Raw genomic sequence first — 11,598 nt, forward strand, 5'->3', positions numbered from 1 at the left:
TACCCTTGGGCAGTGCATGTCACTGCATCTTTCAGACCAACCTGATCTTCTGCGGATACTCCTCTGCCTCAGTAGCAAAAGCCTTCCACTGGAATCGGGCTGTGATGTTACTTCTGTTGTGGATGGCTGTGGTTCTGTGACTTGACAGTGTGAGATAAGTCTTGTCAAGTTCCAGAGAGTACTTGTCCAGCCCGATGTTGAAGTCCTTAGCTTTTCCAAGAAGTCTGGTGTGGGTATCTTCACCTGGAACAAAGCAAAGAGGAGTCTTTGCTCAGCTCACTCGCTAATGGAATTACAAGGAGCAGAGCAAACCACAGGTAACAGAAGAAAGTGTCCAGCCTTTAGCTGGATAAGTAATTCCACGGATCAGTACACTTACCAAATCCCAACAGCTGCGTGTGTACAGTGTGAGGATGTCCTGGACACCAGCTTAAGCATCTTATTTCTGCGTGTGTTTGTAGAGATTTGTCCCAAGGTGACAGTATTTACAGTGAAATTTGTCAGGTGTGCTCAGGTGACCCACTCAGATCCCAGGCAATTCTGCATCAAATTCATTCAGGTGACTCTAAGGAGCCCCACTCAGTCACAGCCCAGAGTTTCCTGAAGGCACCCCATGAGACTCCTGCCTCTCCCAATCCCTTGTTGCTGACAAGCAAAGATTCCTGGGGGCAGGTGTGAAGAAAGGGAGGTCCAGGGGAGCAAGGGAAGTGAAGCCCATGGCAGAAGGGGACTAAGGTGAGGAAACAAGACACGATATTCTACAACATTCAATATGACAAAGCACTAGAAAATCAACACCATGAAAGCCATCATCCCCTCCCTGTCCAAACCCATGGCCACATCAGTCTAGAAATATTTGATATCATTCTGATCTCAAACACCAAACTGAAACATTTGAAATGAAAGAAAGAAGAGCAGAGAGAAAGACTAAAAGTACAGAGCAGCTTTTATATGAAGACTGAATGGGGTTCCTGAACCTAGAAATCAAATGGGAGACAGATGGGAGAGGTTTGGAGAGCATGAATGGCCTGAGAAATGGGAATAAGGGACAATTTGTCACGATTTGTCATCCAACAGGAACCTGAGGGCCTGAAAATGTTCTTAGACAGAAACTACATGTATGTGTAGAGGGCAACATAGAAAAAGGGTCTGTGGCAAGACAACAGAGAAGCAGCTTAGGGGACAGAGGTGAGCAAGAGACACATTGCATTGGAGAGAGTTGGATGGAAAGCTCATGTCACAGACAGCACTGTCCAGGAATACAACTGCAGCCCTGCATATCCACACTGCAATGGAGAATCAAGGTTCCTTCTTCCTCCACTCAGCAACTCCCAGCAAAACAGGATTCCAAGATCTCATCCCTGTTTGAGGGCATCCACTTTATCAACCCCCTAAACACTAACTAGTTTTCACTTTTCTTTGCGGTAAAGCTGGGACGGGGCGGTGCTGCTGGAGGGGGAATTCAGGTGACTGGGACAGTGAGGAGTGCTGGTAGAGGACTGTGGTGGGGGTGCAGGATGGAGAACACCATGCTGGCACCAGGGTCCCCCCAGGGATGGACCAGCACACAGCAACACAGCACATCCAGGACAGGGACAGACTCAGCCTTGGCCCCTTCTTTGGTCACTTCTGAGCACTGAAACACACAGGGGTTTTGAAAGGAACAGTTCTACAAGTAGTTTGCAGAGCAAGTCTAACGTTATTCTGCTTAGAAGGGGCTTTGCTATTTGGAAGGACACAGGGTGAGTGCACCGTGCAGTGCCCAGCACTCACCTCTGTCGCAGTGCACTGCCAGGGATGTGGAATGGTGCCCGGTCTCCAGCGGGTGATATTCCACTGTCACTTGCATGGCTTCACCAACATCGAGGGTTCCGGTGGCTGGACCGACAGTGAAAGGGCTGCAAGACCAAGAGAGAGATCAGGACTCTTGGGGGAGGTTTGGGGACAATATTTGCAATCTAGGTCACTTCAGCTGACTTGTGCAAGCAAGAAGCAAAGCAACCACAGTCAGCAGAAGACAGACAGAACACACAGCATCAGAAATAGCTACTGACTCTCTTCGGAGGAGATGCAGCCCTCAGAAAATCCTGTCGGATGAAATGAACTCATCTCCCCCATACTCTGCATGGAGGCTCAAGGGTCTGACTGCCAGCAATCCCAGCAGAGAATGGTTCGGAAGAGCACAGAGAGGGTTAAGAGCTATTTGCATGCACATGACACTGACTGCCTCAGGAATGTCTCTTTTCATTCAAGAGATGCAAATGACAGGGCACTCCCGGTCCTGTGAGAGTACAGCCTAGGAATCAAGAGGGAGAATAAAGTCTTCCTTGAAGACCAGAGAATAATGAGTTTAATTTGCAGTGTGATTGTTTGGGGTTGTTTTTCTCTTTGTAAACATCCTGGTTTAGCCTAAGAATTTATCAGCTTTATCAGCATTTCAATGAAAGCTGCTGGAAGAAAAGGAGCAATGAAAACTCTGAAGGAGTGCAACTGCAAATTGGAGCAATACAGTGACCTGGACACAATACCCAAAAGGAGGGTCGGGTTTACAGCCTGAAGGATTCAATCCCAGCTAAATGAAGTGCCATTAAGAGCAGCACATCAAGGGAGCTGAACAGGAGGTTTCTGTGTATTCCCCAGCGATGCAGTCTGGGATTCTGGAGTGTCATCCAGGCTGGTAACTGTTTGCTTGGCCCGCCAGAGAAACAAGGGAAATAATTAGGCAAATGTGTTGGTGCAGTTTGGATTTAACAGGAGCAATTCCGCTTTGTCACCAGGTAAACAGCTCTTGCCTGACAGATACAAAAATCAGTGCTTTAATGCTTCGGGATAGCTCGGGTCAAAGGTGCTTCTGCCCAGTGGCTGCTGGGCTTTGTGCTCTTTGTACAGCCCCACTGAGAAAACAAAAGTTTAGTGCTTTGCTGATGGTTAATTTGTCACCTTAAAAACATTTCCTGGGGATTCTGATGATGATTAGAGAATGCAACACAAAAAAAAATAAGAAGAACAAGTGGAGCCGTGTGCAAGCTGAACTTTGTTCCTGTCAGTGGTGACAGTTGATGGAATTGCTGCCATTTCTGCTCCCTAAGGAGCTATTGCTGCAATTAGGGGCCTGACCCGGGCCCATTACCACCAGTGAGAACATCACTACTGGCTAATGGAGAAGGCTTGGGTCAGCAATGTTTTTGTGCTGGGCCTGAGACTTTGGAGAGAGAGGAGGAAAGACAAGTCCCACCAGCCCCAGAGCTGGATTACTTTCTGTGCTCCTGCATCTGCCCCGATGGGGATGCCAGGACTGCTGCAGGGCTCTGCTGGGGCTTGGGGCTTCATTGCCTGTGCTGGGAAAGGCATGGATTTTTTTTTCCTGTTCTTTTGCCAGAATTTTTGCCAGAACAGAGAAGCTACTAGTCAAGGGGCAACTCTTCAGCGCTACCTTCCCTCCTGTTCCTTCCTACTCCTGCCCCATGTCTATATACTCCTGCCCTCAGATGGCTGGATGGAGAATAACACTCCTGGTGCTGACTTCAGGGGATGCCTGAGAAAGAAGGGATCTTCCTGTTTTCAAATTCTCAGAAGAGGATCCAGCCAAGTTCAGGACTAAGAACCCAAATCAGTCCCTGCATCTCCTACATTTTCACATATTCCCCAAATTGCTCCTGTTTCTTATACACCTGTGCATATGCCTATGGGCAGATGGTAGATCAACAGGCATGAGAGGACCTTGAAGAAAGTTCCCAAGGCAGAATGAATGACAGTTTGACAAAAATTTAACACAGAACAAAATAAATTGAAAAAAAAAGCAGAAACACATGAACTTCAGAGTATTTTAAAAGAAATCTGAATGAAATCTGCTTGAAAATTTATACTGGTTTTCAAAGGTTCTTCATGAAACAGAAGAGATGACTGATGCCCTAAGCTGACAAGGGAAATCAGATCAGCTTTGACTAACACGAACTGCACAGGCTGTTTACAACACAGCTCATGGTGGGCATCTGATGAGAGGCCCCCTGATGTACCACACGCTTGAGGCCTCCTGGAGAATGGGTTTATTTGGCTGACAGTGGGAGGCAGTCATTTCAGAAGGTGTTGGTGCTCAGGAGGGTGCAGACCAACTACTAACGTGTTCCAGCAGTCCCTAGGAAATCTGGGAAAGACAAAGCTCAGGAGTTGCATCCTGCTTAAAACACTAGAAGCAACAGCAGACCCCACACGTCCTGCCCCTTTCCAGCTGTGGCTGCAGTGCAGCAGCTCGGATGCTCTGGTTCCTTTGGGATACTCTTTCCCAACTCTGCCATCACCCAAAGGTGTTTTGCACTAAGACAGATGAGCTGCTTTACCTCTCAGTGCTGAGGCTGTAACAGGTTTCCAGGTTCCCAGTGTTGTGAACCAGCAGAGTCTTCTGGGTGCTGTGGTTGACTGGACATGACGAGAAGTCCAGCTGGTCAGGGAAGTCCAAGACTGGGCGGGCACCAATGGCTCGGATTGGCACAAAGACCTTTTCCCTTTCACTGATGCAGACAAGCTGGTGGAAATGATCCTGCAGGAAAAGTAACTGGCACAGCATTGAGGGCATGGAGTGCCATCCTCATGGCAGAAGAAAAAGTGCTGTTTTCTATGACCCTTTGTGGGTGTGAATTGACCTCTTCCACCCCAAAAATGACCACTAATTCATACTAATAAAGGCTGGAGAACAGAGCATGTGAAAAAGCATCATTTTTGCTCCATTCCAATGGGAAAGAATAAAGGTCTCTGGATCTTTTTGTTCCTCTGGTATTTTCCATAATAAAACCCCTTCCACTGAGCCTAGAGATAGCTAAACATCAACACCCCTCCCTGTCATTTCCCTACTGTTCCATCTGCCTCTTCCCTTGTGAACGTTCAAGAACAGGCATGGAGGGAAAGCAAAGCCCTCTAGGCCCATCTGCAGGGCCTGGCAGCACCACACTGTGCTGAGGTGTGACCAGCTCCAGGCTGCCTGCCCCCAACCCAGAGCCGACCTCACAGCATGGGCTGGGCTATAACCAGTGTGCAACAAACGCCCTGGCTTTAGAGAGAACGTTCCTCCAAACTCACCTTGCTCCCCTCAGGGGTGAAAAGGATGTTTATAGTACAAAATGAGCCCGGTGGTATCTGATGGCACACACCATTGGGGCCAACCAACTTGAAATAAGGTGAGTTGTCCATAGTGACCTTCACCAGCTGAGTAACCTGAAGGAAAGACACAAAACGGTGATTTTGCCACTTGTGGAAACAGGAGGAGGCCTGGGTGTGCCCTGGTGACAGCCTTCCTTGACCATTTTCCCAAAGGACTTTTAGCTCTGGAGGTACAAGCACAGGATACACAAGGGTGAACTTGGATCCCTCTGCCTGGGCAAAGCAGCTCGGCCAGAGGCAGTAGGGCAGTGCCTGCTGGGAAGGAAGGTCAGGCACCAGCAGTATGGAGATAGAACACCTGAACCAAGTCATCCTCATTTTCAATAAGCCCAGAGAATCTACTTGCTTCTGCCTGCACACAGCCATGCAACCCTGTTCCAGAGGGAGAATGTGCTACCTGAAGGCAAACCAGCACATTGTCCTGAGGGAAGGAAGAAATTCTCTTCTAACAGACTGAGGTGGAGTGGGGAAGTCCAGCTGTAGGGACACAGTCATATGGGCACACCAGCAAGAGGAGACCAGATACTTGGCCTTACTGGAAAACTGAAGAGAAAAGGAGGAACACAGCAAGACAAAGAGACAAGCCCTGACACAATGAGATGGCAAAGAGAATTGAAATGGGCTGTAAAGAAGCAAGGAAGAAGCACAAGACACTGCCAGGAAAGGCTGGTGCAGAAGATGAGAGCAGTCAGCTTGCCAGAGTGATGGAAAGCCAGATGGCCCTGCAGGCTGTGCCTGTCAACTCTGGGCTCGAAAGGTTATTTTCTGCCTGGAGAAACATGAGCAGCACCGACTGACAGTGTGGTTTCATTATTAAAAGCCAATCTCAGCTCTCCAGGGGCTCTTGCTGCCTAGTGATTGTGGCCAGGCAGCTGCCAGTGCAGGCAAGCCAGACTGCTGGGCATTCCTGCAGCCACCCTACTGCCAGTTTCTGCCCTCAGGGGAACACAGGCACAGGGACAGCAAACAGGCATTTTCTAGCACATGGGTATCAACCCCTGAGCACCAAATCACATCTCACAATGTCTAAACCAGGTGATTTGGACTCCCTGCTGTCTATTCCCAACAGCTTGCCCTTGGCACAAGAGTCAGTTGAGAAACTGTTTCCCTGACTGAAATTCAAAAGGTCTCAGTTTTCCTCTTTACAGTGCAACACAATTGCTGACATTTTTCAACTTCTTCCTTCTCAGCTTTCTTGGGGAATTGCAAAACAATCACACTTTGTTCAAGTGAAGGTGGAAACCCTCAAGAGCACATTGCTCTGGATGTGCTGTAGTTCTGCAAAGGGAAAGCAGAGCACCATGTTGCCTTTGGAAAACCTGAGCAGAGCTGAATTAAGCTTGGCAGGAGCCTGAACTGGCATCTAAAGGCCTCCTGCTGCTTCTGCTAAATGAGTCCGATTCCAGGGCTGTTTTCAAACACATGTCCTGCAGTGCCAGTGCCACTAATCATAACTAGTCATCATCATGACTAATCATGATTCCAGCATAAAGTGGAGAAGACTCAACCCCTGAGCTTTGACTGCAAGCTGCACAGAGGCAGCTCAACAGGCTGAGAGAGGCGAGATGCCCGCCGGGAACCAAGATTAACCAAGGAGCCACAGTACGTGGTGGTGGACACTCGAGGGGAAGCATGAAAGCAGGTGAGAACTGCACAGCCTTCCCATCAATCCAGGGCTTTCAGGGGAAAGAAGCTCCTTTGGGTCAGATACCACCAAGGCACGGCCAAAATCAGGGAAGAATCCTCAGCACAGGAAAATTCCCACCATCTTGCAAATCCAAGGTGGTGAATCTGGATGTGCTACGGCTGATACTTGCTCTGCTGTACACCATGGGGGTTACAGTACTCTCCTCTTCTTCTAGCACAGTGTTAAAGCTCCACATCCCAGAACTTACCTTGTCTCTATTCCTCAGAAGCAGGGGCATTTCACAGACCTTGCCAAGGACATAGTTCTGAAACACCAGCTCGGATGGGACAGGCTCAAGCAAGGTCTTGTTCCGGTCAGGTGATGAGAACTGGAGAGGCAAGAGAGAGCAGGGAGAGGTTCAGCTGCTGGGAGGAAGGTTCGTGAATGACTCTTCTCTGTTGATCCCTGGTGAAGTACAGGCTCTTGGTGTAACTAGGTCTGCCCAGCTGCCACTGGGGGAACAGTAGCTCACCCACCTCTGCTCTGAGCTGATCAAAAGCTGCTAGACCACACTGAGCAGGCGCAAGCTCAGCAGCTCTTTTGGCAGGAGTTTCTCCAGCTTTCCTTCTCCAAAATGCCGGGCAGCGCTTACCTCCAGCACAGCCCTGTGCTAATGGGGTCCCAGAGCTCTGGGCACTGACTGAGCACCCAAGCAGTAAGTGAAACTCAAGAATTTACATCAGACTTCATAGGAAACAAATTTTGGATGACATTTACTCTGAGGCAGGAAGACTGAGGCCCACACAACTCCAGACTCTAGAGCTGAGACACCAGTAAGAAGAGAACAGCACCAGAGTAGGTTAAGGGCAAAAAGAAAGTACCACAGTAGATAGGAATAGGACAAATGAGGTGAATGCTGGATGAGGATAAGGTTCAGCTCTTTTCTTAGCAGTGCTGGGCAACTTGAGTAAGACTGGAGTTGTGTTAAATTGGGAGTAACTACCTCAGCCTTCAAAGGCCAGCGCTACCACTGTGCAGGGAATCCTATGACCCCCAGCATTTGTCAGTGACAACACCAAAGCAAGAGGTGGCTCTTTCAGTGGGACAATGGAAAATGGCAAGCTGGTGCCCTTTTGTCCTGCCCCAGCCTTCCCCTGTATCATGCCTTCACCATGGCAGCTAAACTCCAGCAAACCCCACCAGCTTCAGCAGAAATTATTTGTGTTGGCTTAGCACAGATCAGGACTCCAGCATCTCACTAGGAGAAAATGTTTTGCCTTTGCCCCAGCAGAAGGAACTCCACCACCACTAGCAGTTTGCAACAACAACAGGACCTGGACACTGAGGTGTTTCAATAAGCTGGAGGCAAGGCATGCAGCCTCTTCAAATGTCACATCAAACAGCAAGGAAAAGGGCAGGAAAAGGCTACCTTGTAATTGGAGTTCTCATTTGTGCCTAGGTGCAGGGCAATCTTGGGCAGTTTTGCCTCCTGAGGGCTGTCCGGCTTCTTCCTGAACCTGAGACCCACCTTCCTGAAGTCAAAAATGGTCAGCTGAAAGGAAAAAAAAACAGCAAGAGCCTCAGAAATGCCCTTGTTCAGAGAGGCTTTACTTGTTCAAGTGGCTCTGATGAATTATTTGTGATCACAGCCACCAGGACAGTCCTGGAAGTCCTGGAAGTTACCTGCTGAAATATTTAACATCAGAAAATTAATGGTATAGAGCAGAACACACTTGCTTTAACCAGGTGGCTCTGCCTCATTAGCTTCTCCATGGTTTGATGTGACACATGTGGGGACTTCTGCTCTTGGGGAATTTGTGTCCTCTTTACTTCCACTGGATTGAGCCAGTGACCTTTGCAGAGAGTGGCAAACTCCCCTAATTCCATCCTTGCCCAAGGCTCACAACCCCCCGTGTGTGAAGATCTCAGCGCTGGCTGAGTGTGAGGGAAGCAGAAAAGCGGCATTGTGCCAAGACCGAGGTGCAGAGCAATAGGTCCATAGTTCTCTCTTTGTAATTAGCACGGGGTTTGTCTCTGTCTGGCCTCACAGTCCCATCCACAGAAGAATACAGAGAGATGTCCTTGACAGAGCCTCAGCACTGGGTCACCCCCAGTCAAGTGAGCTCCAGGCAACAAAGGGGACGTTTGTGGGTGGGAAGGAGGACTTGCCCCAATTCCACTGCTGTGTGCAGAGCTGGATCTGTGCTCCATGCAGGAGATGAGACGGAACCTGTTCCAGGGGGGACCAGCCACCTCTCTCAAGGCTTCAGGCAGCATTTGAGCCGCCCACTACATGCCCAGGTGCCTGGAGGGCAGGTGTGGTCAGAGCAGCACAGTGAGTTTGCCAACCTGACAGAAGGAATTCCTGCCCACACACAGGGGACAGAAAGAAGCACAAGCTCATGTTCAGTTTTACATTGGTTTAACTTGGCTCCAGTGGCACAGCCAGGCAAGACTCTGGACTGTCCCTGATGCACCATGACAGCCCCTGCCAACAGAAGCACAGCCCTAAGAGCTGGGGAGGGGGTCTGTAGCTCCACGGTGCTGTGGACAGCAGGAGGGGCTGGGAGAAGAGGGACACGGGAGGAGTTTCCAGCCTTAACACAGCTCCTGGTCACAGCAGGTACTTACACGCTCAGGCTTCTCAGCCTCTCTTGGCCCTAGAGGACGAGCTAGCACCTCTCTCCTCTGGAATCCAGAATCCATTCTGAAGGATGTTGTGGGTGGATAAGTCCTACCAGTGACTGTGTCTCAGCTCACCTGGAAGGAGCAACAATGGAATGCTGAAAATCCAGAATCCCATTCCTGGCAGACCCAAAAGATACAGTGGTCCTGCAAATTTTATATTATTTGAAAGTAGCTAAATGCTTGTTTGGCATAAGTAGTTAGAATTGTTAGGCTGGAAGTTGGACTTTATTTGAACTATATGGCTATGTTGTGTAATTCAAAGATGGATCATAGTGAAACCTGGAGCTAACATTCTGAACATTAATAATAGTTAGAAGAGACAAAGCTGTAGCTTAAATATTACTTAAAAATTAATAGCTAGAGTGGACAGCCCATAGCTGGTGGTATAGGAACTGTAACAACCTCCTCTTCTCTAGGCCAGCCAAGCCCAACTCCCTCAGCCACTCCTCACAAGACTTACCTCTAGACTCTGCATCAGCTGTGTTCCCCCTCCCTGGACCAAGTTCGGGGAGGGAGAATCTTTGCTGCAGTGAAGGTCTCAGAACCAGACACAGTACTTTTGGCTGTTGAGAAATGCAAATGGATTTGATGTGATTATTTCACTGAACTCAAGGGTAACTTTTGATAGGTACCTTTGTACCCGTAAATATAGATGTTCCCATCTCTGTACCTGCGTGTGTGTGAATTGATCATGTGTACCTTTGTACACATAAATATAGATGTTCCCATCTCTGTGCCTGCGTGTGTGTGAATTGATCATGATCTATGTAGTAAGCTACAAGAGTGAACCTTGCCATCAAACTTTGCTAGGTCACTGAGGAGACACCATTAAAGGGACATGAGCCATTATAAATGCAACATATGGGGGAGTAGGACCACGTCAGACTTTATCCTAGTGGCACTTCTTCTCCAGCATCCCTATCCTACAAGAAGCTATGGGTAAACAATCACCAGCCTGACAACCACCTCTCCCTGTTTGTGTCGTGCAAGAAAGGGAAAGAAGAGAAGACAACTCCAGAAAGTGGGTCTCAAGCACTGACGAAACTCAAACGTGAACATTTACTTTGGACTAGAAACACGAGAACATGACACTGTCTTATGGACACCAGGACATGCTGCAGCAAGAGATTTAAAGCTGGAAATTACCATCTAATGGGGAATGGGACATTAATCTGGATTTCAGTGATTTATTACTTGGTCTTGAGAATAACTGGATTACTTGTGCCAGTTTTCTAACTGCAGTTTCATTTCACTTCAAATGAAGCCTGTCCATTATGCCCACACTGCTGTTTACAGAGGGCTTCCACTCTCCACGCCCCCATCCAGGCTAGCAGCTTCCCCTGCCCTCTAGTCCTGGCTGCTCTTCCATAGCCCCACGGTTCCACTTCTATAAAGCCTACAGGGATCTGCCTGCCAGACTCAGGGGAAGGAGCAGAACTCAGAAATCAGTCCCAGCTCTCTGCAGGGACAGGATAAAGCACAGCTCCAGCCCACCACCGCTGTCCCGTGGGGGGAGATCTTCATCTTCCCCACCTCAGACAGCCCTTTACCCAGCCCACAAGTTAAGGAAGGATCTTAATTCCCCCTCTGCTCCAGGCTCAAGGCACAGACAGCTCTGGCCCCTCAGCTTTGTGTTCAGAGCACAAACGGCCTGAGCCTGGGCCGAGGAACAAGCTGTGCCGGGACACAGCAGCTGAGGCCACCTAGGGAAGCAATGAATTAATATTCCCAGGGCTGGGGAAAAATTCCTGACATGTCTCAGGAAAACCAGGTCTATAACAGCAGGGTGTCAAGCTGAACATCATCAAGGATATCGAAGCTTTACCTTCCAATAAAGGACACGAGTGATCTTCAAAGGCAGTTCTCTGCAAGGGCTCAGTTGGTGAAGAGCCCAGTCAGTCTTTCCCTTTCAACGAACTGCAAGATCGACTTTTCGGAGAGACAATCTCTCCAAGGATTCGCTTGGCGAAGCGCTCAGTGTCGCTGCCGGAAGGAGCTCAGGCCGCTGGGAACAGGGTAGGGTGAGAGGGAATCGGGAACTGCGGGTGTTGCCGCGCCAGCACCAGCGCGACAGTCGCTGTTACCGCGTTCCCGGTTGCCAGGCAACGGATGGAAGCTGGAAGGGAGGC

At 49.1% G+C, this 11,598-nt stretch overlaps 1 protein-coding gene across 1 annotated transcript in view; it reads right to left on the reverse strand.

The window, feature by feature from the left end:
- LOC108638975 (hydrocephalus-inducing protein-like) overlaps window positions 1-8,668 on the reverse strand; it is a 62,586-nt gene extending 53,918 nt beyond the window's left edge. Inside the window, exons 1-7 of the mRNA XM_029958175.1 lie at window positions 8,612-8,668; window positions 8,211-8,333; window positions 7,050-7,169; window positions 5,074-5,208; window positions 4,338-4,537; window positions 1,774-1,898; window positions 42-243 (exon numbers count right to left, since the gene is read on the reverse strand). Of these exons, the coding sequence (XP_029814035.1) occupies window positions 42-243; window positions 1,774-1,898; window positions 4,338-4,537; window positions 5,074-5,208; window positions 7,050-7,169; window positions 8,211-8,333; window positions 8,612-8,668 (962 nt within the window). The remainder of the gene's footprint in view (window positions 1-41; window positions 244-1,773; window positions 1,899-4,337; window positions 4,538-5,073; window positions 5,209-7,049; window positions 7,170-8,210; window positions 8,334-8,611) is intronic.
- Between the last annotated feature and the right edge of the window lie 2,930 nt (window positions 8,669-11,598).

Source organism: Manacus vitellinus, unplaced genomic scaffold (assembly GCF_001715985.3).
Source record: "Manacus vitellinus isolate BGI_N305 unplaced genomic scaffold, ASM171598v3 scaffold_146_pilon, whole genome shotgun sequence".
Lineage (NCBI taxonomy): Eukaryota > Metazoa > Chordata > Aves > Passeriformes > Pipridae > Manacus > Manacus vitellinus.